Raw genomic sequence first — 24,381 nt, forward strand, 5'->3', positions numbered from 1 at the left:
TTTATTATGGCACTTACTGAGAAATTTGCCCGCTTACTGCACTGAGTAAATTTTAAACCAAAAAAAATGAGGCTTGCACTAAAATATGGCCGCCAATGAAAATATTAGCAAACATTTCGATATCATAGCCATTGATTGAGCTGCGTATTTTGAGAAGCCATTAGTTCATTTTCATGTAATTAAATCTGGCTGCCAGATCACATGACCAGTCGAAGTGTCAGGAATCTTGTTCACGAGTCTTCGTATGACGCTATGGGAACTTTAAGCATAACGGCCAAAACTGACGAGTAAAAATTAGGACCCAACTTTGGACGCTAATTACAATGGGTTTCAATTCGGTAGCACAACTCTACATATGAGACAGATACATTGTATGTACGAAATGAACAATTAGCTTTGGTATCACCACACATTTTTCAATGTCATCGACTCATTGATGAGTTACAGTAAACCAGCATGGGGCAAATCTCTGTTTGGCGCAGGTTTAGATGTAGTTAGGGGAGGACCACAGGGAAAAAGACCGTAACACGATTTCGTGAAAGACCGACAAATCGCTTCATCTGATTTGGTAGGATTTGGAATGGCTGTATGTGTTGGGCAATGTTTGTGAGATGTTTATAAAACTTGTCTTAAGTCAATACCTCTCTGATCCGTTCGTTTATATCAGGCTCGGTTCGTCTGTCTGGATCGACAAGCTTCGGCTCTGGTCGGGTCGAAGTGTATCGCGTGAATAGACAAAGCTGGGGAACTATTTGCAACGACCAATGGGATATCAATGACGCTTCAGTTGTTTGCAAAGAGATGGGGTTTGAAGGTGCAGAGTCCGGTAAGTAGGGGGATGTACCGAGTTCTGACATACATTGTAATCAATAGTCTTGTCACCGTGTTCGGAAATGAAGACCCGAAGAACAATAAGAAACATGCTCTTGAACTTATGAGCGTTTCCTACTCTTTATCTTGTTTCCGTGGGATCTCCAAGGGATAATCATAGGTATTGTTATTCCCCTTAGAAGTCGTTAATTGCAAATTTAATTAAAAGGTGTTATTGTTTGCTTTGATAAAGCATCATTGTTAGAAGACGCGGTATCATCATTTAGCTCCATCAGCTTCCTTTGAATCATGGCAGACGATATTAATTTAAAAACGAAGATACGCCAAATTAAGGACTGACATACAAAGCAACTCTTCCCATAGCCTAATGAAGGCCAAATCATGATCAAAAAGACTCTCGGCTGTGTGAATAACCGAAATGATCCGTTTGTTATGCTACAAATGAAACACAATATGTTTGCATGACGACGTGAGTAAAGCAATATTTCCATTCGAAGGTCGTTGATCAGTCACCATTATAATATGACAAAAGGAAAACCCACGTACTCAATTTTATTACCAGCTTTCTCTTAAAGGTAGATCACGCTTTGGCGGCAGATATTCTGACTCTCAAGTTTTTACAATTATTTTCTGATCTACCACTTGTTAGGGATCATTGCATTTTGAAGCTCTGGGAGAAAGAACAACTTTCACCGGCTTAGTTTTTCGAAAATCGATTTTTTTCCTCAATAGAGTTAACACAAAGGGATGGCTGGCATTTTGAATTTCAACTAAATATTGGGTAACAATGTTTCTCCAGTTCTTATTTTGGCACCCCGATTTGACCCCCGATTTTTATTCTACTTTTTGAAAGAGAATGGTTGAAAGATTCTTTAAGGAAAGTTTGAGCAACAACTTAAGTTTTCACATTCGAGGAACATAATACCTTAATACCGACAGTCACATGATTATGGTTAATTCATACTCGTATGATCGTTTCCATTTATTTCATTATATCAATTTCGTCTTCCTACTTATATGCATATCCATTTACCAATCAAACCAACTTACCTATATAAACAACCTACGTACATATCAGTTGGTAAGTCCATAAATGACTGAAGTCAAAATTTGGAAGTAAGTAAATTAGTCAGCAAGTATTATGAATATGCAAATAAACAAATCAATCTGTCATAAGTTAAATAAGTAATTATAAGTAAGTCGGAAAGCAAATAACCGAGCTACTGAGTCAGTCAGTTAATTAGTCAGTCAGTCATTTAGTCAGTCAGTCAATTAGTCAGTCAGTCAGTCAAGAAGTAAGTATGAAAGTGAGTAAGTCGGTAAGCAAGCAAGCAAGCAGCAGGTAGGTCGGGTTAGTAAATCAGAGAGTGAGGGCATAACAAGTAGTTATGCAAATGAGTGTCTGAGGAGGTAGGAAGTGATTAACTGGGTGATACTGTGAGAGAGTAAATAAAACCTATAAGTTTCCACTCGGGAGTAATAAGTACCGTTTATTTACTTAAATTTTTGCCTTCTTTTTTACAGCGGAAGCTGTGTTCGAAAGAACAAACTCACTGCCCATCGTGATTAGTAAAGTTGGATGTAATGGAAACGAACAGGCGATTTCGTATTGTAACTATATCGACAGGGTGTTTGCCCCAGACTGTACACATGATCAAGATTCTGGTGTGACTTGCTACGCTGGTGAGTGACACCCCCGATCTAGTTTTAGAATCCACTGTTGGTAGGGCGGCGCCCTGTACGTAATTCGTTGTCTACTGTCTCGTTTTTTCTGAATTACGTTGGTTCTGGCTGTCGCAAATACAACGTAAAAATATTTAGTGACCCAATTTCTGTAAATTGTTGGACACAATGATAGCAAATACGAGATATTTTATCGAATAATCCAAAAGGTCTGCTTGATAGCCATTCAAAGACCGCATAAATTCAGGACGAATCAACCAAAATTAAACGGCGTCACCTCTTGATAACACCAATAGGTCAATTGGCGGGGTGTTCAATTATGGAAACGATGAAACACAGAAATGTACATACTACACATTTTCGCCTGACTTGCAGCGTGTTTGCAATTTTATATCTGATTGGTCGATTGTCACTATTCACAGCCATTTGCATTATTTAATTTTAACGGTAAGATTCTGCCGACCAATCGGACAACAGCTTCCAAATCGCTGGAAGTCGGCCCCATCTTTTTAGTATTGCATTTATGCCAATGAACTTCAAGATTTACACGTATTTTGATCCACTTTTAAGATGGCGGATGGGGAAGCTGGTCGCCATGGAGCAATTGCTCTGAGCCATGTGCCTGGGCCACGCGCACGCGCACCCGAGAGTGTGATTCACCTGCACCGCTGAACGGAGGAAACTACTGCACCGGTAACGGGGTAGACCAGAAAGCTTGTCGACGATGGGCAACAGGGTGCAGTAAGTATGCAACCTCATGAAAAAGTAGTGCAGATTATGTCATGACACTGACACATGCATCACACACTACTTAACGCGTTCGTTGGTGTTTTTTTGTAAAACTGCACTTTGAGTTAAGTGCAACGCCCAAAATCTGAAAGCAAATAACACAGTTTTGACAATCATAAATGACGTTTCGGAGTGCCATGCGTAAGTTCTCTGCGCTTACATGTTTTGTGCATATGAACATACTAAAGAATACTCCTGGCTGTAGGTACCTTAAAAACTGTAAACCGCACCAGTGCTGGTGTGAAAGAGATAAAGTTAAGCACCCCGAAGCGAAGGATAAAATACACTTGGTGTCAGAAGGTTAACCACATGTGAACTGAATGTGCTAACGTGTTTTACAAAGGGTTCATTAACAGTAGTGCGCTTCATAGAACAATCAGATATATGTTATATCATAATACGTAGCAGGTTTCATCAACTTTCGCACAGCATTCTCAGAGTTAAATCACTAATTATAAAACATAATTTAATATGCAAATGAGCTGTTTATTAACTTGACACTGCTCAATGCTTCATGAGACAATTAGATATCTCTCACGTCAACACATGTAGCACGTTTCATCAAATTTACGGTAGTACTGTAATGTTGGAGTAATGTCATTAATGCAAATAAATCCTTATTTAACTTGACACTGCTCAATGTTTCATACCACAATTAGATATTTATCAGATCAATATCTGTAGCAGGTTTCACAAAATTGGTGCCGTAATTTTAGAGTTATATACCTAATTACAAAGTTCATAAAAATGTAAATGAACCCTTAATTAACTTCACACTATTGGCCGCTTTACAACACAGTCAGATACTTGTCGGATCAGTATCTGTAGCAAATTTCACCAAATTTGGTGCATTGATTTTGGAGTGACTAATGACATATTACAAAACTTTATAAAATATGCAAATTAGCTATTTATAAACTTGATACTGCCCAATACTTCTCAGTACAATTAGATACTTATCAGATCAATATTTGTGGCGAGTCTCACCAAAGTGAGTGCTGTAATTTCAGAGTCAAACACTTAATAACAAATAACAAAGTTCATTAAATATGCAAATGAACCTTAATTTACTTCACACTACTAAATGTTTTTCACCACAGTTAAATATCTGTCGGATTAGTATCTGCAGCAGATTTCATCAAATTTAGTGCAGATATTTCGGCGTTATATGACTAATTACAATACTTCATAAAATATGCAAATTTGTTATTTATCAACTTGACACTGCCAATGCTTCTAAGTACAATTAGATATATCAGATCAATATTTGTTGCATATATTATCAAATTTGTGGTGGAGTTTCGGAGTTACATCTCTTATAACAAAAGTTCATTAAATATGCAAACGAGCAGAAAGTTTACATGACACTCACAGTATCATCATAATGTTCTGAGATTGTCATCTGTCAAAAGTTTCGTGAAATTTTGTGCAGTATTTCTTGATATATGTCGACACTGTCATTACCGTCTCAAGAGGAAACCATTATTTGAAAAAAAAAAAGATATTTCATAAATCATTAATATGCAAGCCACACTGACCAAAGTCAAATCAGATCTTACCATTAGCATTTGCAACCTGTCTACCAAATCTGACTTGAATCCTTTCTGGCGTTTTTGAGTTATCGTGTAAACAGACAGACACTCACACACACACGGACAGACAGACAGACATCGCTACGACAATATCTCATGTGTGTGTGAACACGTGAGCTAAAAAGGCACACGCTTCGAGTTCGATCATTCGTCGGTGAACGAAGAGTCGCGGACCGGAAACGTCTAGTCCGTCTTGACACGCAGTGTTATTTTCTATATGTCGTTTTCCGTTACTGTCACGTAATTTCATGTCTTAGCTGTAGATTGTTCCGTGAAAATATCACTCATATTAAACATACATGTTAAAATACTGGTACACATCAGTACATTGTAAACCATAGGAGAATGGCAATAACGGAATAGCATGTATGATAAATAGGACTATTAACACACATATCCACACATATAGAAATATATGTACAGATGTACATGCATTTGCACATTGTAGTTTTTATTATTTTTAGTAAATTTTTATTATATGTGTAATTACTTTATTCACACACAGATACACACACATATTATATATATATATTATATATTATATATAATATTAATATATATATTTACATGTTTTAATTTGATTATACTATGTACATATGTAAGTATGAATGTATATATGTATAAAATAAAAAGACATACATACACACATACGTACGTACATACACAAAATAAATAACTAAATGTATATCTATCTATCTATCTATCTATCTATCTATCTATCTATCTATCTATCTATATATATATATATATATATATATATATATATATATATATATATATATATATATATATATATATATATATATATATATATATATAATATATACATGTAAAATGTCATTTTGTTTTTATTCAGACTGCACAAGCCTTGGTTTCATAGAGCACGGTACAGTAACAGGTGATAGGAGGCATAAACGTACACGTAACTTCCAATGCGACTCATCCTCGGGTATATTTTCTAAATTATTCTACTCCTTGGTCGGAGAAGCATCAAGCCAGTGTTTTGATAGTCAATGGACGCACCCTGAACCATTATGTAAAGGTACGTAGACATAGTTTCGCAGTGGCTTGCTCTGTCTGTTTATTTATTAATGTGCTTTTTGTAACTCTGACATACATTGTTCCTCGATATTTTGGTCTCACCTTCCATCTCAACTCAAGAGCTACATGTAGAAGGAGCGGAGAAGTCTTTAGAACAAACCGATACTTTGTGGACTGTGAGAAAATGAGCCAATTGGCAGACTAAGCTAGCCTTAGTCTAGAATTTTGATAAAAAAAACACTCCATTTGCCAGTGGTTTAGACATGTAGCATCATGTCGTACCTTTTCAGAGGTAAAATCACCCCTTCTCTGAACTGCATCTCATGGTCTATTTCCCCCGTTTGCTGTAAATCTTTTAGTTTTTTTTCAGAATTCTTATTATTTGATATTGTACTCATTTACGTTTCAAACCCTGGCGCATTAAACAGTAAGGTAGAGTGCGCCTCAGAGATACAGGTGCGTTGTTCGGTCTAACACTTGTCTAGAACGATTTTTAAGCTCATAGAGTAAAATTAAGTTTTTACGGGTTGAATTTTGTAGGAATGGTTTTAAGTTTCCTTACCGAATGTTTTGAGCAAAACTTTTAGCCTTTCAATCTTTGAAGTGCATACTAAGAAAGCGATCGTTTCAAGGTTGACGTAATTTGTTTTTTCCCCGTAGAGTCATGCGAACTGCCGAAGGATTGGGATACAGAGAACTGTCGCGTCAGCGGAAGTGACCCGACTGCGCATACCGAAACTGCACAAGTTCTGTGTAATCCGTTTCACGAGTATCACAAACCGAAAGATGGCGTCCTAACATGCAACGATGGCTATTGGGAGCCTACATCCGATCCGGAGTGTGAGGGTAGGTTGTCTTTAATCATGCCTGGTAAAAAGCCAGCGTTTGGCATTCTCGATGATATACGTTCAGCTTGTCTGGGTATGAAGCTCCATGTCTTGAGTAGGAAGTGATAATGTTCTGCGTGGAAATATGGCCAAAAAGTATTGAAACCAACTTCACGAATAACCCAAGCTTTATCGACACTTTTACATTTATTTTGTCTGCTAGGGAGTAGACTTATCAACAAGCAAGGTATGGGTATGCCATTGTGGCTAAATTAACTCCCCAGCCACTGATAATGAAGAAGTTTAAATAAGTCCACTGTTGTAAGCGATTACCAATGAAATTGTAGGTCGTACACTATGACTGTCTCATTTCAACTGATTCAATTTACTGATAATTTTTTCAATAGAAGAAAGGTTACTTTCTTGTGTAGTTGACAATGTAACTGTCATGAGATCATCGCGTAATAGTCACGTGATTTTTTATTCCCAAAAAGTCCCATTTTACTTCTAATGTCAATACCTATTCAAAATGGTCCATACTGTAGTGTATGTAAATTTTTTCAAGCAATTAATTTGAGTTTCGAGCCACTATAATGAACAAAAATCATAAATACCCCAGCTTATTGTTAAAATCCCTTTCATCGTATGTACTGGGGGGACAATGTTGGGGCCATACCGATCCAAAGATGGTCCCTTCCAGATCACATGATGCAAGCTCCAAGCTTGGAGCTTTTTTCCAATGATTCAAATTACATGGGCAACTTCCTGTACTATTTTTATCAGTTTTTGTAAGAAATGGCAGAAGTTATCAATGGTGAAAATAGTTTTTCCTAGGTAAATGACCACAGAGCTACCACATATGTAAAAATCATCCTTGGTGAACTTCCCCTTTAACAATAAAGTCTATGCCAACGAATTATGTCACTGAGAGACGGAAAAGTAGCCTAAATATAAGCTCTGGGTCAAAATGTGTTTTTTTTGAAGTATGAAATAGTTTTAAACGTTAACGCAACTGTAATGATCGTGGATTCAGGAATGACGTAGTAGAACTTATTCCGGCAAGGTACCTTACGTCATCTTGGTTCATAGATAGAGGTGACAGAGACTTATTTTTTTATTAACAGGGCTCCCATTTGTTGAGTTAGTGATTAAACCTTATTGAAACAATGAGATGGGAGCAACACGGAGTTCGACGAAAATGTCTGCCTGTGTGAACATGTGTTAAAGAATAAGGGTTTGTCAAATACCCTCTACTGTTTCTGGCCACCTTCGCACAATCTTATAACTTCCCAGGGCACTTTTAAATGTCTAAACCTCTAAACTCGGTGTACGTTTATGATTCTATAATCTCATTTTTTGTCAGCTATTTCATCCTGCGAAGACGTCGCCAACACCCTGGGTCAGCAATACGTCTGCGTTGGAAAGTCGAAAGCTCGTCACGGGGAGGCTGTTGGTATATGCAACGCTAACGGAGGACATTTGGTCACCCTTGGAAGCTTAGATGAGCTGAGAAAGCTGATGGACCCCGTGCTGTCTGACGACGATGACTTTCCATATTGGATCGGCATGATATATGATGAAGTGAGTCAAAAATGGAAATGTCCCTCTTCTCCATCTATTGACATTTATCACAGACAAATAGTATAGACAGACTGGAAACGCTGCATGCCACTTGTTCCATGGTCGTCTCGGTAGACTATTGGCTTTTCATATTACAATGACCTTCAAAGGTTTTAAACTTTTTGAAGGCTTTGTTTGTGGTTGATAATTACACGAGATTATGCGCAAAATACGACGAGATGGCATCGTACTGCCAGTCGCGTAGCAACCATAGTTACTTTGTGAGCTCTCAGGCCAGAAACACTACTTCACGCCAATCAAAACATAACACGCCAGCAGTTTCATAAACATGTCCTTCCTTGACGCACGTGTAAAGACGGTATGACTGACCGTAAACCATTGAGTAAAACCAGACAGTATGGATAAAAGACTTTCAAATTCGGTTCAAACACACTCATTATATATTCATAAAAATATGAGAGGAATTTTTAAAACGGTAAAACTCACTTTCCTGAAGCTCAAAACACTCCCGTTTTCGCCAGCACGTCAATTCCGCTCAGCACCACACGACAACAACAAGACAAACTTTGCCGAACATACTTTCGCTTAACAATTGGCGGAAATCCGAAAATTACCGAAGAATGCATGGTCGGCACTCTTCGGAAAAGAGAGGCGAGAGCAACCTGAGGCGAGGCGAACATGGATGGGTTATGTAACCGCTTCACGCCTTAAACAATACCTGTTGCGACTCTGACTCTATGTTTCTCTGTGCATTTATACATGCTTCTATGGGCCATTGTTCTTCATTATGTGCCATTTGTTGTAAATAACTAATACTTATTCTGTCTTATTCACTATTGAATTGAGTCATTTTTAAAAATTTAATGATGATCTTAGCATGACAATGGCGCGGTACGAACAAGAGGCGCGATGCAACTTGGAAGCATAAAATCAGATGTAATGATCATGTATGAGACAAAGTTACTGAAGATATAGCTTTAAGGTTTGTAGGAGTGGCTCTCAAAGTTCGCTCTGATTAATGAAAGGGGAACTATGAATTTCATGTCTTGGGCCAGCCAATTGCATCGTACCTGTTCGTGTAACTGACCTAGGACTGTAAGTGGCACGGTTCTCACTCAAGAGAGGACTTCGAAAGCCACTTCTTCGTCCGGGCTTCTACATAACCCTGAGGATATTTCCCGTAACTTTGCCGCAAAATATAACAATTACGTCGTGGATTAGTTGGTCCCAGCATGCATCGCCCTTGTCCGTATCTCGCCATCCAGATATTTGCTCGGAGATAATTAATGATTGGGATTTCCTCAGACTGTGCGGGTGGAGATGAGGGCCAACTACTGCAGTCTGGGTAATCGAGACTATTGATGAAATTTCCAGATCACCGATCATGACGAATGGCCGATTCGCCATTTCGCCGCCCACTGATACGGGAAATTAATTTTTTCATCAGCCCGCCAAGAAACTGTTAACAAACACCTTTTCAATAAATAACTAAGCTGGTTGCCTCCACTGACTTGTCAATCTTACAAAACAAACACTCTGACAAGAAAATTATCATATATGCATAGCATTTGAAAAGAAAACATTTTTTGCTTTCAGGAGCATCTTTTTGCATCTTAGGCAAGTCGAAAATCGTCATAGTTTTAAGTCGTTGTAAATAGAATCCGAAGTAAACAGAAATAAATAGTAAATCGATGCACTATTTTTAAAAAAGCAAATTCTAAGGCCTAGGGTTGGTTTGGTTTGGGAGAATAGCACATATCTTTTCTCCTAATTAATGTATTTACGCACTTTGACTCTGAGAAAAACTCAAACGTTTGCTCCAAGAATAAAATTCAGACGTCATTGTGCAAATTTTATTACTAGATTAACAAATTATCAAATATGTACTACGCGACCTACTTTAGAAATTCAAAGTACAGGTGGCCGCCAACCCTGTGTTAACTATATCGGGAAAATTGAACTTTCGATTTTTACCTAGACTTGCTCCAAGTATGTGGAAATATTAGTATCAGAACTTATAATAAATTGAAGGACTAAACATCAGCATACTGTCTCGCTAATGGTAGGCTGTCCGTAGATCGTGGGGTTAACGCTTTGGCCCACGTTTGCCTTTGGCCAGCCAGTAACTCAGCTGCCTAGAAAAGTCTGGCGACCAGGGGCCAGTCTCATTTTCACCGAAATGTTCGTCAAAACTTCAAATTACTCGACGAGCCTAAAATTAGCCCCAAGTGATAGACTTAAAATGTAAGTTATAATTTGAAAGTCAGAATATCTGTCTCTAAGTCGCATTCTAAAGTTAACTCTTTGAGCGCCAAAATCAATTTTTGTTGCTTTAAAAAATATACCCCTGTCAATTTTTTTTCAAATTGTTGCGTAAATTTTGATAAAAAACTGTAGCCGATGAAATGTGATATCCTTTGGTTCAAAATATCAAAAAAAGTACAGAAAATTCATAAAAATTGGTAAAATGTTGCACTAAAATTTCGGTGGGAAAAATTACAGCACTAAAAGTATTAGTCGCAAAGAAACAAATTCGTAATTCTGATTCATATAAAACTGTGTAAATTGTCAGATGTTTTTTATCCCTCAGGACGATTCGAATCATCCTTGGATAAATGGAGCCGATGGCGGCTTCCGTCCGTGGGAATCTGGACAGCCCCGTGGACGCGGCTGTGTGCAGTTAGAGGATAATGGGGAAATATCCGTGGAAAGCTGCAGTAGAAAAAAAGAAATATGTTTGCCAAGCAACGAGCGCCTAGGATTCTACATTGCCCATTTACTGATGTTTTACAAATAGGCAGTAAATATCGAAGTCATTCGAAACTTAATTTTAAACAATTTAAATTATTTTTGTGCACATATATCATATCTTTAGAATAATCTTGTTCAGCAGTGTGACTGTAAGAGGTATTATATACACAAGTCGCATCACTAAACGTATTATAATCTTCATGAAAATTAACGAATTGATTTCATTTTCGATTTAGCGTCAACACAGAAACTGGCTCTAGATCTAATTTAAAGAATAGTTTCAGTTGAGATTGACGGATTCACTCGATAATTTTCACCTGTAAAGTGCGGTTTGTTTGAAGTTCGTATACATTTGATACCGGGAGATGGTTTTTCTATTAGGTATTATATTGTCCTAGAGCGTACGTTGGACAAATATGTAATTAATGTCAATATTTACTTTTTATGTGAGATACATTAGGTTGATAGCCTGAAATCATCTGTTTCTGTGTAACATCAATCAAGTAAATTTCATGAGACTTTCATCTACTTAACGCATTGGGAATGATATAAATAATTTACAACGTAGGTAAAGAGAGATAATTAATTTGTTTCTTATAGCCGTGCCAATGAGAAAAAAAAATGTTTGATATGTGAGGTGTATTTTAAAGGTATACTGTCACCTGTTCCAATTTTGCCACAGTTACCATGAACAGAGAAATCTAACCAATCACAGATTTTACGCGGGTGGCCGCTTTTTTAAAACAGCGCCCTCACATGGACATTTTGAATACATATAACGCCCCTGTGACTACAAATGGGCATATTCAGATTACAGGTGAGTGTTTACCTTTAACACAGCAAGTATTGATATTAATGAATTTACACGCAAGCTACATTCAAATAATTTTCATTTTCAAGTGCATCCTCACTTTGATGGTATAGTTGATGGTATAGACGAATGAGCTTGCATGAAATTTAAACGGTCTATACGGTCGAATATTGAACACAGTTGTTCTTTCATCTGAAATGTACATACCTTACAAACTGTTTTCTCTTCCAATGTCGGAAACACGAGACATCACAGTCGGATAAGGCAATTTTAAATTTAGTTACCAAACGATAAGCGACGCACAGAATAAAGTTCTTAACTTTGCAAGTTCGTGTTAAAAACTAACTTGATGCATGCAGAAAGTTAGTCTACACTATTGGGTTTTTGTATGTAATTTTCTTCTCTGAACTATTCCATGTTTAAGTTAATATTTACATTGAATTGCTGTCTGTCTCTGTCTCTCACTCTGTCTCCCTATTTCTCTGCGTCTCATGTCTTTCGTACACAGACACAGACACAGACACACACAGACACACACAACACCATATATATATATATATATATATATATATATATATATATATATATATATATATATATATGTATGTATATGTGTGTGTGTGTGTGTGTGTGTGTATTTGTAAGCATTTGTGAACACATGTACATGTATGTATATATACATGTACAATATACAAGAGACTTCTATTATATTTGTGTGTATGTGTCTGTGTCTGTATGTGTGTGCCTTGCCATGTCCTCGTGGGAATTACAGTACTCGATGCCAAGAGAGGTACCTGAAAAAAACATTAATTTTGATCTGACTTTCTCCTTGGGTGAAAATTTCTCTACTGAGTACTATTGTTCCCTATTAACTACGTTTGATGAGAAGACTGTATGGGTTAAACACAAACTCGAGTCACAAACAAAATCTCAGTAAACTTTCAAAAATTAGGGCCAGTGAACTTCAAGCTTGTCGTAGGATAGAATAAGTATAAAGTAATGGATGTGCAAGTAGTTTTCATGGCATAAACTACAGAGATAGGCTAAACGTAATGAAAAGATGAACTCGAATATCATATCACAACAAAACATACAAATGATACATGTCTAATTTTCACCAGAAAAAATGTAATTTTACAGTTTTATTTGCTTATTACTTTTCCAGAGACAACGTTTAGGTTTACTATTACTTTCCACATCAGAGCTATATTCAGGTAAATTTTGGAATGTGTGCTCGTAAACATCAGTGGCCCATTTTCACGTGTGCGGGAGTGTCACCACAGAGGGCGCTTTCTTCCTTGGTCACGAATCGCAGCTTGCCGAATGTTCAGAGAGCGAACATGATGAATGACAGTGTGTGAAGCCAAGCGTATCGACATGTTTGAAAAGATCGGTGACAATGAAACACGAAATGTGTTAGGTAGCACGAAAAAAAAACCGTGTAAATTGTGTTTCCTGAACAAACTAAATACATGTACCAGATAAATATACTGGTATGAACTCACTGTCAGGTAACTGTAACTCACGGATTATTGACTAGTAACGATTGGCGAGCTTGGATCACAATGTTTCATCTTCTTTATTTTCACACCTACTTCTCACACCTAAGCGGCAAGTCAAAATATCTACAATGTTTAATATTAAAGATGTTTCACCATGTACCGAAAAGCAGACTGATAGATCACAAGAATGTTTATTTATTTATTTATTTATTCATTCATTCATGTATTTTTTATTTTCAAAATGACACAATATTCTAGTTTTTATTTCAAATGGCCTTCCTAAATTCCTTCAAGGTCATATTCAATTTGTTCGTGTTAGTCGGAGCAAGGTCATATTCAATTTGTTTCGTTTTAGTCGGAGTTGGGCAGTGTAAGAGATGGCTGGGTGTTGGGCTTTCTTATAACTTTCACCGAAATGTGATTTCTTTAGTAGTAGTGTCGTCGCAAAATAATAAAAAAAATATCCGACATGAATAGAGGTAACTTTGTAGTCATCTTAGATACCAACCAGCAAGATTCAATCGATGAATAGGTCGTGATTGGAGACGGGATGTGTGCTGTGAACGCTTTGTTTTATAACAGTAAGCATCGTCTCTTTGCACGGCCATATTTGTAACAACAAAGAATAGCTTTTGTTGCACTTAAAGGAAGCGTAAATTAACATGTCTAAATCGACTGCTCGGGCTATTGTATTTGCCGAGATTTTATCGAGCTCTTTAAACAGGTAGCACAAGAAGTTGTTTGAAAAGGCTGTATCCTCCAAAACCGGTCGGCTACCTTTGGTGTGATGTAAGCATTCATTGTATTCCGGCTCGTTGAAGGGGCTCGCTCGCGGCGCTCAGTGCGTCACGTTATGTCGTGTAACGGTATTAATGTTTATTCTTTGGTCGTGATTGGTTCAATGAACACCTGTGGCTTGACGACAGGTGCAAACAGGCCTTTTTTCGTGCGATAGTTGCAGTTCAAGTTCTTGTCGTTGATCGTTGCAAAGATGCGTTAAGAGACAGCTGGTACGTCAATCGTATCACCTCCCTCTACGTGTGGCGGGCGAGTATGGGACATTGACAACACAGTTATTTGGGAGACTAGACCTTTCAAATCTCGCCGTGGAATCAAAGGGCTGACATGAGTGTTCGAAAGCACCGAACTGAGAACAGGAATGCCTTAGTCTCCATTTCAACAATGGCGGTCCACAAGCAAATACTGTCCACCCCACAACAGCCTTAAGAAGACCAGCAATCGGTAAGTGAAAAACTCCAGGGTCAAAAAGTTGGTCGCTTTCTTATTTCAAATCTCAAAAAATAGCGATTTGAAGGTATTGGTTTTCCAAAATGGATGGTATAGTTTACGAAGCTACCAACTTTACATATTTTTTTGAAAATAGGATTGCTTTCTTGTTGTTAATCGCGGATAAACCAAGGGGAATTTTAAACATGGCGATTCTAGCCATTCCTGACACGTCTTCAGCCCTGCAATTGTCACGCGTGTTGCATTGGGCGCAAAATTGTCATCGGACTGCCAAAGAGAGATCAAATATTTGACAGAAATCACTTCCCGCGCAAAGTGCGAAACGTGGGGTATTTGTTACTTAACGGAAAGAAAGTATCAGACTGAGATGTCACACCGTGACTCCCACAGAAATTCTAGTAGTAATGCACGATAAAAAAGAAGCGAAGTAATATCTGGTTTCAATATACCATCGCCAAGATCAGATGTATGCCAATATCCTACAAAATTCACGCTTGAAAGATCGGAGACAAGTTGAACGTGCAACAAGGAATGCCATTATTTACAAAATTTAAGCCTCTGAACACAAAATTAAACATTCCAACCACTTCATTCTGAAATCACCTGGCGTGGTTATTGCGTCATGGTAACTCACAAACAGAACAGTAGACTCATTCTGATACTGGTGTTTGATTTCCACCGTCGACAAATCGGATCGATAATCCAAATTATTCGATCGATAAAGTATCGCCTACATGCATGTTTAATTAGTAGTTTGTTTTTAAGGTTCAGGGGCTGAAGAATGGTCATTATAAAACACAATGTCCACCGCACACCGGTATTTGCAAACAAACTTTTGACACCCGAGCTGATAAATTTGGTGGCAGTTGATAATTCGGGGTACATTCAAGTAGGCCTGCTGATAAGAAAAACTGACCCCAGGATGAACAAATCGTCGTACTTTTTTCATTTACTCCGACCTAAGAACTGATACTAGTGTTTGACTCGAGAGATTAATATACCTTTAACGGACTTGGCGGTAAGTTGGTAAAATGCTGTTGGATTTGGGAGCCGATTAGGAGAAAGCCAAATTGTCACAAAACGGATTGTCTCCCACCGGAGTGTACCGGGGGAATTGAGTCGGAATTTGAAGCAAATCGCCATACCTGTATACAATACGTTGATTGGCAACTTTAGAGAGGACGAACATAGTCAAATGAACTACCGCAACGCAAACACCTGCAAAATGCTGACCAAACTCATATCTATTAACCCTTTGAGCGCTGAAGTCAACTTTTGTCACCTTTAGAAAATATGCTCCAGTCAATTTTTTTCAGATTGTTGTCAAAATTTTGATAACAAACTGTAGCCAATGAAATGTGATGCCCAGTTGGTCCAAAATTATCAAAAAATTACAGAAAAATTGATGAAAAGTGGTAAAAATGTTTCACCAAAATTTTGCTGGGAACAATTACAGCACTCAAAGGGTTAAAAACGAGTCATTTAATATCCTTATATGGCGATTCCTTTGTGGTCAAGAACTTATGATTGTTTATTGTTGGAAATGCGCACATTCAACCGAGGTGCATGAACTTCCACTTGGCTTGTTTAATTCATCAGTAGACTCAATAATCGATGTTTCCTTACGCCACATTAAAATTGCGTGCAGACTGGGATTGAAGTTGAAATACATGGCTTAAACTTGCTCATTATTATTGAGCCTGGGTTAGATATTCGCTCGCCTAATCGGGTATGGTGCTTCGACTAAGCAGAACTCTATGGCTTTGAAACTGTGAGGGACCGTGCACAGGTGTCTGGCCCGTTGCATATTGTGCACGTCGCCCGGTCGTAAAATCTAATGAGCATTCCTCTGCAGTTGAAAACTTGCTGTCGGGGATCGATTCGACTTGCTCACGCTGAAAAGACATAGAGCAATAGGTCAAATCTCAATGAAGTCGAGCCGTGAGTGACTTCTCGCATGTGATCCCGGGGTCTTGTTGTTAACAACAAGATTCCTTGGCGGCGCCCGGTTTGAGAGTCGAGAAAAACAAAGACTTGTTCGATGACATGTACTCGCGCCACCAAGCGTTAGTGCACGGTTTTAGCACGGAGATTGACGACGGTATTGAACTATCTGAACGGGACCTGGAAAACAAAGTTTCCGCACGCTGAACTTTTTCAGACCCCTCTATAATGTCTAGCGACTGTATTTTAAAACACCGTTTCGTTATTTGGGAATCATGAGCGTGAAAATGTGATGTTATCAAACTAATTAACTTAGGTATCAAATTGAATATATTCAAGAAGGCCACAAAGTCTAAGCGACACTTCCACGGTTGGTTCTATAAATGTACTGTCATGCAATCCCGGAACATGCGATCCCGCAAGACTGAGAACAGTGTGCCACTCGAAGTCGTTCGGCGCACAGTTTCCTTCCATGTGATACGACATATGGCTATTTACGGACCAGGAACAACACAATGGAAAGTGGTCACAGTACTCTAGCAATATCTTCTCTGATGACGTTAGATTTATATGTGGCTTTCATATGATCAAAAAGTTTTGGGTAGTTCCAGAACGGTCACTCTACCCCATAAGCGTGGTTACATAAATGCCACTATTTGGCAATGCTTACGCTTTACCACGATTCGTAGCCCTGCACGTGACGCACCATGCTTTTTCTCAGTCACGTCGTTATGTGTCAAGCAAATGGCCAGGTACAGTGACGAGGATGCCTGGAGGGGTGATATGATAATAATGATGATGATGATGATGATGATGATGATGATAATAATAGTGATCACAGCTATGATGCTGCCGATATGATGATGATGATGATGATGATGATGATGATGATGATGATGATGATGATGATGATGATAGTGATCACGGCTATGATGCTGCCGAGATGATGATGATGATGATGATGATGATGATGATGATGATGATGATGATGTGATGATGATGATGATGATGATGATGATGATTGGGAGGAGGAGGAGGAGCATTATGCTAATCGTAATGATGATGGGTCATGGTGTGGTAATGAAAGTAATTCATGTGCTGTCTTTGCTTTATTAGTCCCCACGGACACCGTCCGGGGGGACTTATAGGTTTGGTCATGTCCGTGCGTGCGTGCGTGCGTGTGTGCGTCCGTCCGTGCGTCCGTCCGTTCACGCAGATATCTCAGAGATGCAAGGAGCGATTTCATTCAAACTTGGTACAAATATTACTTCATATGTCATACAGATGCACGTCGATTTGTTTTGTGATAAGATCCAATATGGCCGCCAGGCGGCCATTTTATTACAATATTTTCATGTACAGAGCCATAACTCAGACATGTTTCAACCGATTTTATTCAAAGTTGGTACAAGGACTTTGACCAATGTCATAGATATGCATGTCGATTTGTTTTGTGATACAATCCAATATGGCCGCCAGGCGGCCATTTTATTACAATTTTTTCATGTACAGAGCCATAACTCAGACATGTTTGAACCAATTTTATTCAAAGTTGGTACAAAGACATTGACCAATGTCATAGATATGCATGTCTATTTGTTTTGTGATACGATCCAATATGGCCGCCTGGCGGCCATTTTATTACGATTTTTTCATGTACAGAGCCATAACTCAGACATGTTTCAACCAATTTTATTCAAAGTTGGTACAAGGACATTGACCAATGTCATAGATATGCACGTCAATTTATTTTGTGATACGATCCAATATGGCCGCCAGGCGGCCATTTTATTACAATTTTTTCATGTATAGAGCCAAAACTCAGGCATATCTCAACCGATTTTATTCCAAGTTGGTACAAGGACATTGACCTATGTCACACATATGTACGTCTATTTGTTATGTGATACGATCCAATATGGCCGCTAGGCAGCCATTTTATTATGATGTTTTCATGTACAGAGCCATAATACTCAGACATGTATCAAGCGAATTTATTCAAAGTTGGTACAAGGAGATTGACTACTGTCATACATATGCATGTCAATTTGTTATGTGATACGATCCAATATGGCTGCCGTGCGGCCATTTTGTTACGATTTTTTCATGTACAGAGCCATAATACTCAGGCATATCTCAACCGATTTTATTCAAAGTTGGTACAAGGACATTAACCTATGTCATACATATGTAGGTCTTTCTTGTATGTAGGTCATTCTTGGCCATTGAGCGCTATATGTATCAAAGTATTTTTATCACAGACCTAATTAATAAAGAGGACTCTATCCTCTCTGAGGACATGTTATCAAAGTACCCATTAACAAGTGGGGACTGTGTCATCAACGATGACTTGTTGTTCTTATTGTTATATCACCTATATATGTTACGATGATTATAGCCATCGCAATCATGATCATATATGATGATAAAAACGAGAAGAATACTTTATGTATGTGTTATATTGTTGCAAAGAGTCTAACTTTAATAATTCATTCCTGGATAATATGTCGATTTAAAGAATACGAAGATATGCTGTGAATAATGAAACAAATGATGGGTTAAATTAGCATGTGCCCCAGAATGTATTTACTTGAGAAAGTTTGCATACCTGTCGGCCTTTGAAGATTTCACATTTCCAACGGCGTGATGTTTCACAAAGCAGATACGTTCTTTTCTGTTTTATCATGCTTATATGTCCATCTTATAACACATTAAACACGATAAGCCGGGGCAGTGGTGATATCATGGTTTGTTTTGGCATTGAGTATTGACTTGTCACAGAGTCTGTCGGCAGAGAACACGACTGTTCCTACATCTGTCCTTTAGTTTTGCAGTTTTTTATTGTGTCGTCTTAATTCAGGTCGAAATGGTGGTTAGTTTAGCGCGCGAATGTATGACAATTTAGCCTGTAACCAGTTCGCAGTTATAACAGCTCAAATTACCAGTAGATCAAGTCTATGATGATATAATGCTCCAAAAATGTTGTTTTTGTTTGTTTTAGGATTCAACGCAGCGAAAATACTCAGATAAAGATGGAGGTGAAAAGTGCGACATCTCATGGCTTGTCGACTTATGAGAGTTTACTTGACCATGGCATTAGGTCTCCGATGACATCACTACCCAGCATACCATGCTCGAAGTACATCGTGTTGGGTAACCCAAAGATGCGTGTTCCGCGCAAGCGCACTGCACATGTTGTGTGGCGGGTGCCCAGAGTCCAGCCGAGGAGACGAAGGCGTGCTGTATTCCGTCGGGTTGATGCCAGCGACAGTAATGAATTTGATCAAGATACACTGTACAGCGATAGGTACGGCCATGACGAGATGAAAATATTACCGCCACTTCTTTGGGATGACGGACAACCCAAGAATACTGACCTGATGAAAGAAAAAGAACTAATTGAAAAATATCGAAAAGGTTTGAGTTATGAACAGATCAAAATGCAGACTAAGTTGACGTCAGCGGAGAAGGTGAGACAACGAGAAAGGGCGGTCACGAGGGTAACATTCAAGTTGCCGCCGATCGACGAATTCGAAAACGGTTACGAGAACGGCGTCGTCATTCAGGATTCTCCGCGAGATGACGACGAGAGCGGTGGGTCAAAGAAGAGCTTCAGACGGAAACGTGCCTGCTTGAGTCCCAATCACAAGAAGGTTTGCAAAGGTTCGCCGGTGTGCGAGGGGGAAGCGCGGGAATTTTGTGACGTTCTTGGGCAGGGTTACTGTTCCTGCTGCCTTGCGTACTACAACAGGAAAAAACACGAGCGGCTAATGCTGCCGATCATACGGGCGAACACGCCGAAAAGCACGACGACAACGAGCTTGTCTCGAGCGATTCAGAAAGGAGCATACGACAAGAAGAGGTCCACACGAAAGAAGGGCAAAGCTCTCACCTCGATGTGTTTGTGTTCGAAACTGCCCCGGCTGGAAAACAACAACGACGACGACAACGCGGACTGAGCCCGAACATTCACGGCAGGGTCACAGCGAACAAGCCCTTTCTTAATCGCTAACAATATTGCATTTTTGCACGACAAACTGGCCTGTTGTATCCACACGACATTTATTGTCAACTTATTATACTCCCCCTGCCTTTGTTTGATACTGCAAACACTCAAAGCGTTTTAATAGCTTTCAAAATTTTGAACAGAGTTGTTCAGTAACCAACCTGAAGCTACGGCTCAACGTAAGTGTGTCGCACTGAGTGAAAAAACTATGCGTGTATTTGTCCCGGTAGCACGTCAATCCAACAGATCTGCAAGTTTGGTTTCAAAGTACCTACCCGACGAATTACTCAGGTATAAAGTACTGCCTGAAATCTGTTTTGAGTACAACCGGCTAGTGATAAACCGTATCATCTGTCAGACCTTGAAATCGATTTCCAATCTCAAGCAGAAGGCTTGATCGTCTGTTATCTCTTGAAGATGGCACGACCACAGTCACTATGTCTGTAAAGTGACTCCGATACGACATTGTTACCTTGCTTCCGAGTCGAGAGTGTCTACCTTTGAACCCTGCAATCTTGTCAACGTCTTACGGCTAGTACAACGTAGACATCACGTTTGTTCCGCAGACTGGGGATTGAAACAGGGACGGGTGTACGCGACATGCCGGAACTAAACTACTTCCAGATATTTCACAGATTTTGCCATCTGTACCATCACATTCGTGTTCAAAAACGGTCAAAGATTTACAAGTTCCAAGTGAATGATTATTCTAATGTTGACATCAATGACATTTTATGAACTTGGTGATATTTACGCGGTAAAGGATAATGGGATCCAATTTAGCCCCTGCTTTATTACGATTAAGGCTACAAGTCGTCGAATTTTGCCTTCAATACTGGATAACAATTCAAACGAATTTGTGCTTCAACCAGAATATAATGTAAAGATTAATTGAGCAACTTAAGATAATATTTTGTATGTAACACCCTGATATTTACAAATGATAGATATTTACACCTGAAATGTATTTGAAGTGACACGGGTCAACGAGTTCGACCTACATTTGACCCACGCAAAATTATTTATATCGTCGGTACTCGCAATTCAAATAATTCACTGATTTTATCTGATGAATGCCTGAGGCGAAAACCAGATTTTTAGTCAGTTTTCTTAGAGCCACGTTACTTTTTACTCCAAGTGACTGTGATGTGACGTTTGACGTTTTCATGATATGAGATTTAAAAAAAAAAATGCAAAATATTTATGTTGTGCATAAACATGACTGGCTTTATTTTGTCACGAATTACGAAACTCCAAATTGTGCAGTGGCTGCATAGCAATATGTTGTTCTAGTTTGATATTTAAACACAATTTTCGGAATCGAATAAAACTCATTACGTGTACTTACTAGACCAAGGTTCAACTCTAATGGACTACCTTCGGTCTTCACCTTGACGACGGAGGGCGCAATTACGTGTGATACTTTCGCTAGTTCTCATCCGCATGTGGTGAGTCTTATGATGTTGTTTTACAAGCTCCAAATACTCATCAATCATCAATCATCAAATTTATTTCACCAGAAAGAAAAAGATAACTACAACACAAAAACAAATGTCAAAGTATACCTCGTATACTGCATTTACATATCTCAGAGCTGATAGCAATCACACACCCAGTAGTATTTACGGCACATTAATGGCTAAAGATGCTTTGAAACCAGTCTTTCAATGATTTGGAACGGGTCGGTAACTAATCTTGGTCATGTGAATCGCTGAATTTTTTTTAAACATTCTGTGAGTGGTCACGTCTAAGCATCAGCGCTGTGTTAGAATCGGTTTGTGCAATTTTAATACAAAGATGAAACAGGCTAACTTGTTTCAGTTTAAAATCGATAATTTCATTGGCTAACGTACTGTTATTATAGTAATCTTGCGTCTACCACCAGTACACATACGTATCACATACAAGATGATTCCTTCACAAAGTTATGCTACTTTGGTCAGTCTCTTCTGCGTTATTGTGGAAAAATATGATCAAAACACTTCTCAGGACACAATGAGCCTTGTAGCATCAAGACTCCGTGTGTTTTCGGCACTGTAGAAAGCACGATATTGTCGACCCTCGGCTCTTGATCTCATTTTCAATTCAATGAACGAAATGTTGGCAACAAATTTTCGACATGAACGCATACTATAGAGAGATAGTTTGCTAGAAGATTTAATGTACAAGATAAAAATAAATAGAATTTGTGTTCTTACTGGCCTCAAGAGTATCGTGATATAACTTGCAACATTATTTATATTCTATATTTCCAAATCTCCGAAATCGTTTGTCATCGATAATGTTCTGAATATTTCGGAATGTTCGGAATATTTCGGGAAGATGAGCGTCTATGGTTTCAACAAAAATTCTACACGTTAATTTACATTGATAGTAACCATTCCGAGACGGAAGACCTTTGTACATCAAAGTTTTCTTCTTAGAGTAACATAACGAAGTCGTACTATTAAAAGAATCTGATTGATAATGACCTTGCATCAGAATAAACAACTCTAGAATGCTGTGACTGAGGTAAGTTTTATTCTCCTGAGATGATCTGAGTCGCGAACAAATAATATATCCAGTCACGAACGCTTAGGTAGGAATGGCTTACATTTTGTTAATTTAAAACTTAGCATACGTACAGGTGGGAAACACTTCACAACTTGGCATTTAATGTAGGTAACACATACGCACAGTTTCAGGTATTTTAATTTATTTATTCGTCATGTGTCTCCTATGCCTCAAGTCGGTGCTTTTGAAGATGCTAATGTTGAAACTATTTTGTTTGAATAATTTAGCTGTCCCTCAGAGATACAACTACATGCACACATGATCTGCAATTACTGAAGGTAATTTAAACATTCTTGCCTATGTTGGTACCCGCTGACAACATCGAAGATTGTTTTGTGTGTGCTAAGCTTTCCAAAGTCATCGCAAATAGTTTAAACACGCGCGTAGGGTAGTGGGAAGTCTATATTTCGCACGTACTATTATTTCAGGACGCATGCGCAGTTACGCCAAATAGCGTGCGGGGCATTCCATGCTGGATTGTTATTGTTCAAAAAACCCGTCAAGTGGCTGCGAGATCCAGCGACCTATGTCAGCTCGCAATTTATTGCTTTTAGGAGCAATTGAAATCATAACCACCGCTCGTATTCCAGTTTGGATTTCCATTTCTCAACTTCTATTAACGGAGAGGGAGGGTGGTTTGAGGTCAAACGCAATGAATTTCGTTGACATGCGCGTTTCAATTATTCACGGTCGCTTCTTATGTTCACATGGAGTGACTTCGATTTCAATGTTGGTCAACGTATTAACATTCAACCCAAAACGTCAGCAGCAGTGAGTTCATTTTCATTAACTGTCGACAAACACTCAGCAGTGCTGTATCAACATTATTTTACTTGCCGTTGTCGTGCATAGCCGCGTGGAAAGTAAATGTTGGTATTACACTTCAGACGTCCGACTTTAACTATGGCCACTCACTGTGACTCTGAGCAAACTGCCTGTGATAAAACGTCACCCTTTTCAATGACAACCCAACATATTCGATGTTTTTGTCAATAAAGCCGTTTCTTTCCACCGAATAATTCACCGGCACACTTGAAGAACAATGAATTCAACCTTTATTGCGTGTTACTCGGGAGTCCCCCGTCTGTGTGAAACAACTCAACCCCATTGATTATGTTGATTTGTATGATCTTTCGTGTGGGCCAAGTCGTGCACATTTTTTTTGTCATTCTACGTCCATGAAAATTTGACATTTGCCCAAAATCATACCACAATAACATCG

At 38.7% G+C, this 24,381-nt stretch overlaps 2 protein-coding genes across 2 annotated transcripts in view; both read left to right on the forward strand.

Moving 5' to 3' along the window:
- Positions 1 to 12,233, forward strand: part of LOC139148301 (SCO-spondin-like) — a 22,194-nt gene extending 9,961 nt beyond the window's left edge. The window contains exons 5-11 of the mRNA XM_070719667.1: positions 668 to 826; positions 2,356 to 2,514; positions 3,085 to 3,255; positions 5,752 to 5,937; positions 6,597 to 6,782; positions 8,127 to 8,344; positions 10,935 to 12,233. Coding sequence (XP_070575768.1) covers positions 668 to 826; positions 2,356 to 2,514; positions 3,085 to 3,255; positions 5,752 to 5,937; positions 6,597 to 6,782; positions 8,127 to 8,344; positions 10,935 to 11,141 — 1,286 coding nt within the window. The 3' untranslated portion in view covers positions 11,142 to 12,233. The remainder of the gene's footprint in view (positions 1 to 667; positions 827 to 2,355; positions 2,515 to 3,084; positions 3,256 to 5,751; positions 5,938 to 6,596; positions 6,783 to 8,126; positions 8,345 to 10,934) is intronic.
- Positions 12,234 to 14,264: 2,031 nt separating this feature from the next.
- LOC139120328 (uncharacterized) lies at positions 14,265 to 21,949 on the forward strand. Its single transcript, XM_070684665.1, has 2 exons — positions 14,265 to 14,650; positions 19,602 to 21,949. The coding sequence occupies exon 2, from the start codon at positions 19,633 to 19,635 to the stop codon at positions 20,557 to 20,559; it is 927 nt and encodes a 308-aa protein (XP_070540766.1). The 5' UTR covers positions 14,265 to 14,650; positions 19,602 to 19,632; the 3' UTR covers positions 20,560 to 21,949.
- The last annotated feature ends 2,432 nt before the right edge of the window (positions 21,950 to 24,381 follow it).

The sequence above is a fragment of the Ptychodera flava genome, chromosome 2, assembly GCF_041260155.1.
Source record: "Ptychodera flava strain L36383 chromosome 2, AS_Pfla_20210202, whole genome shotgun sequence".
NCBI lineage: Eukaryota > Metazoa > Hemichordata > Enteropneusta > Ptychoderidae > Ptychodera > Ptychodera flava.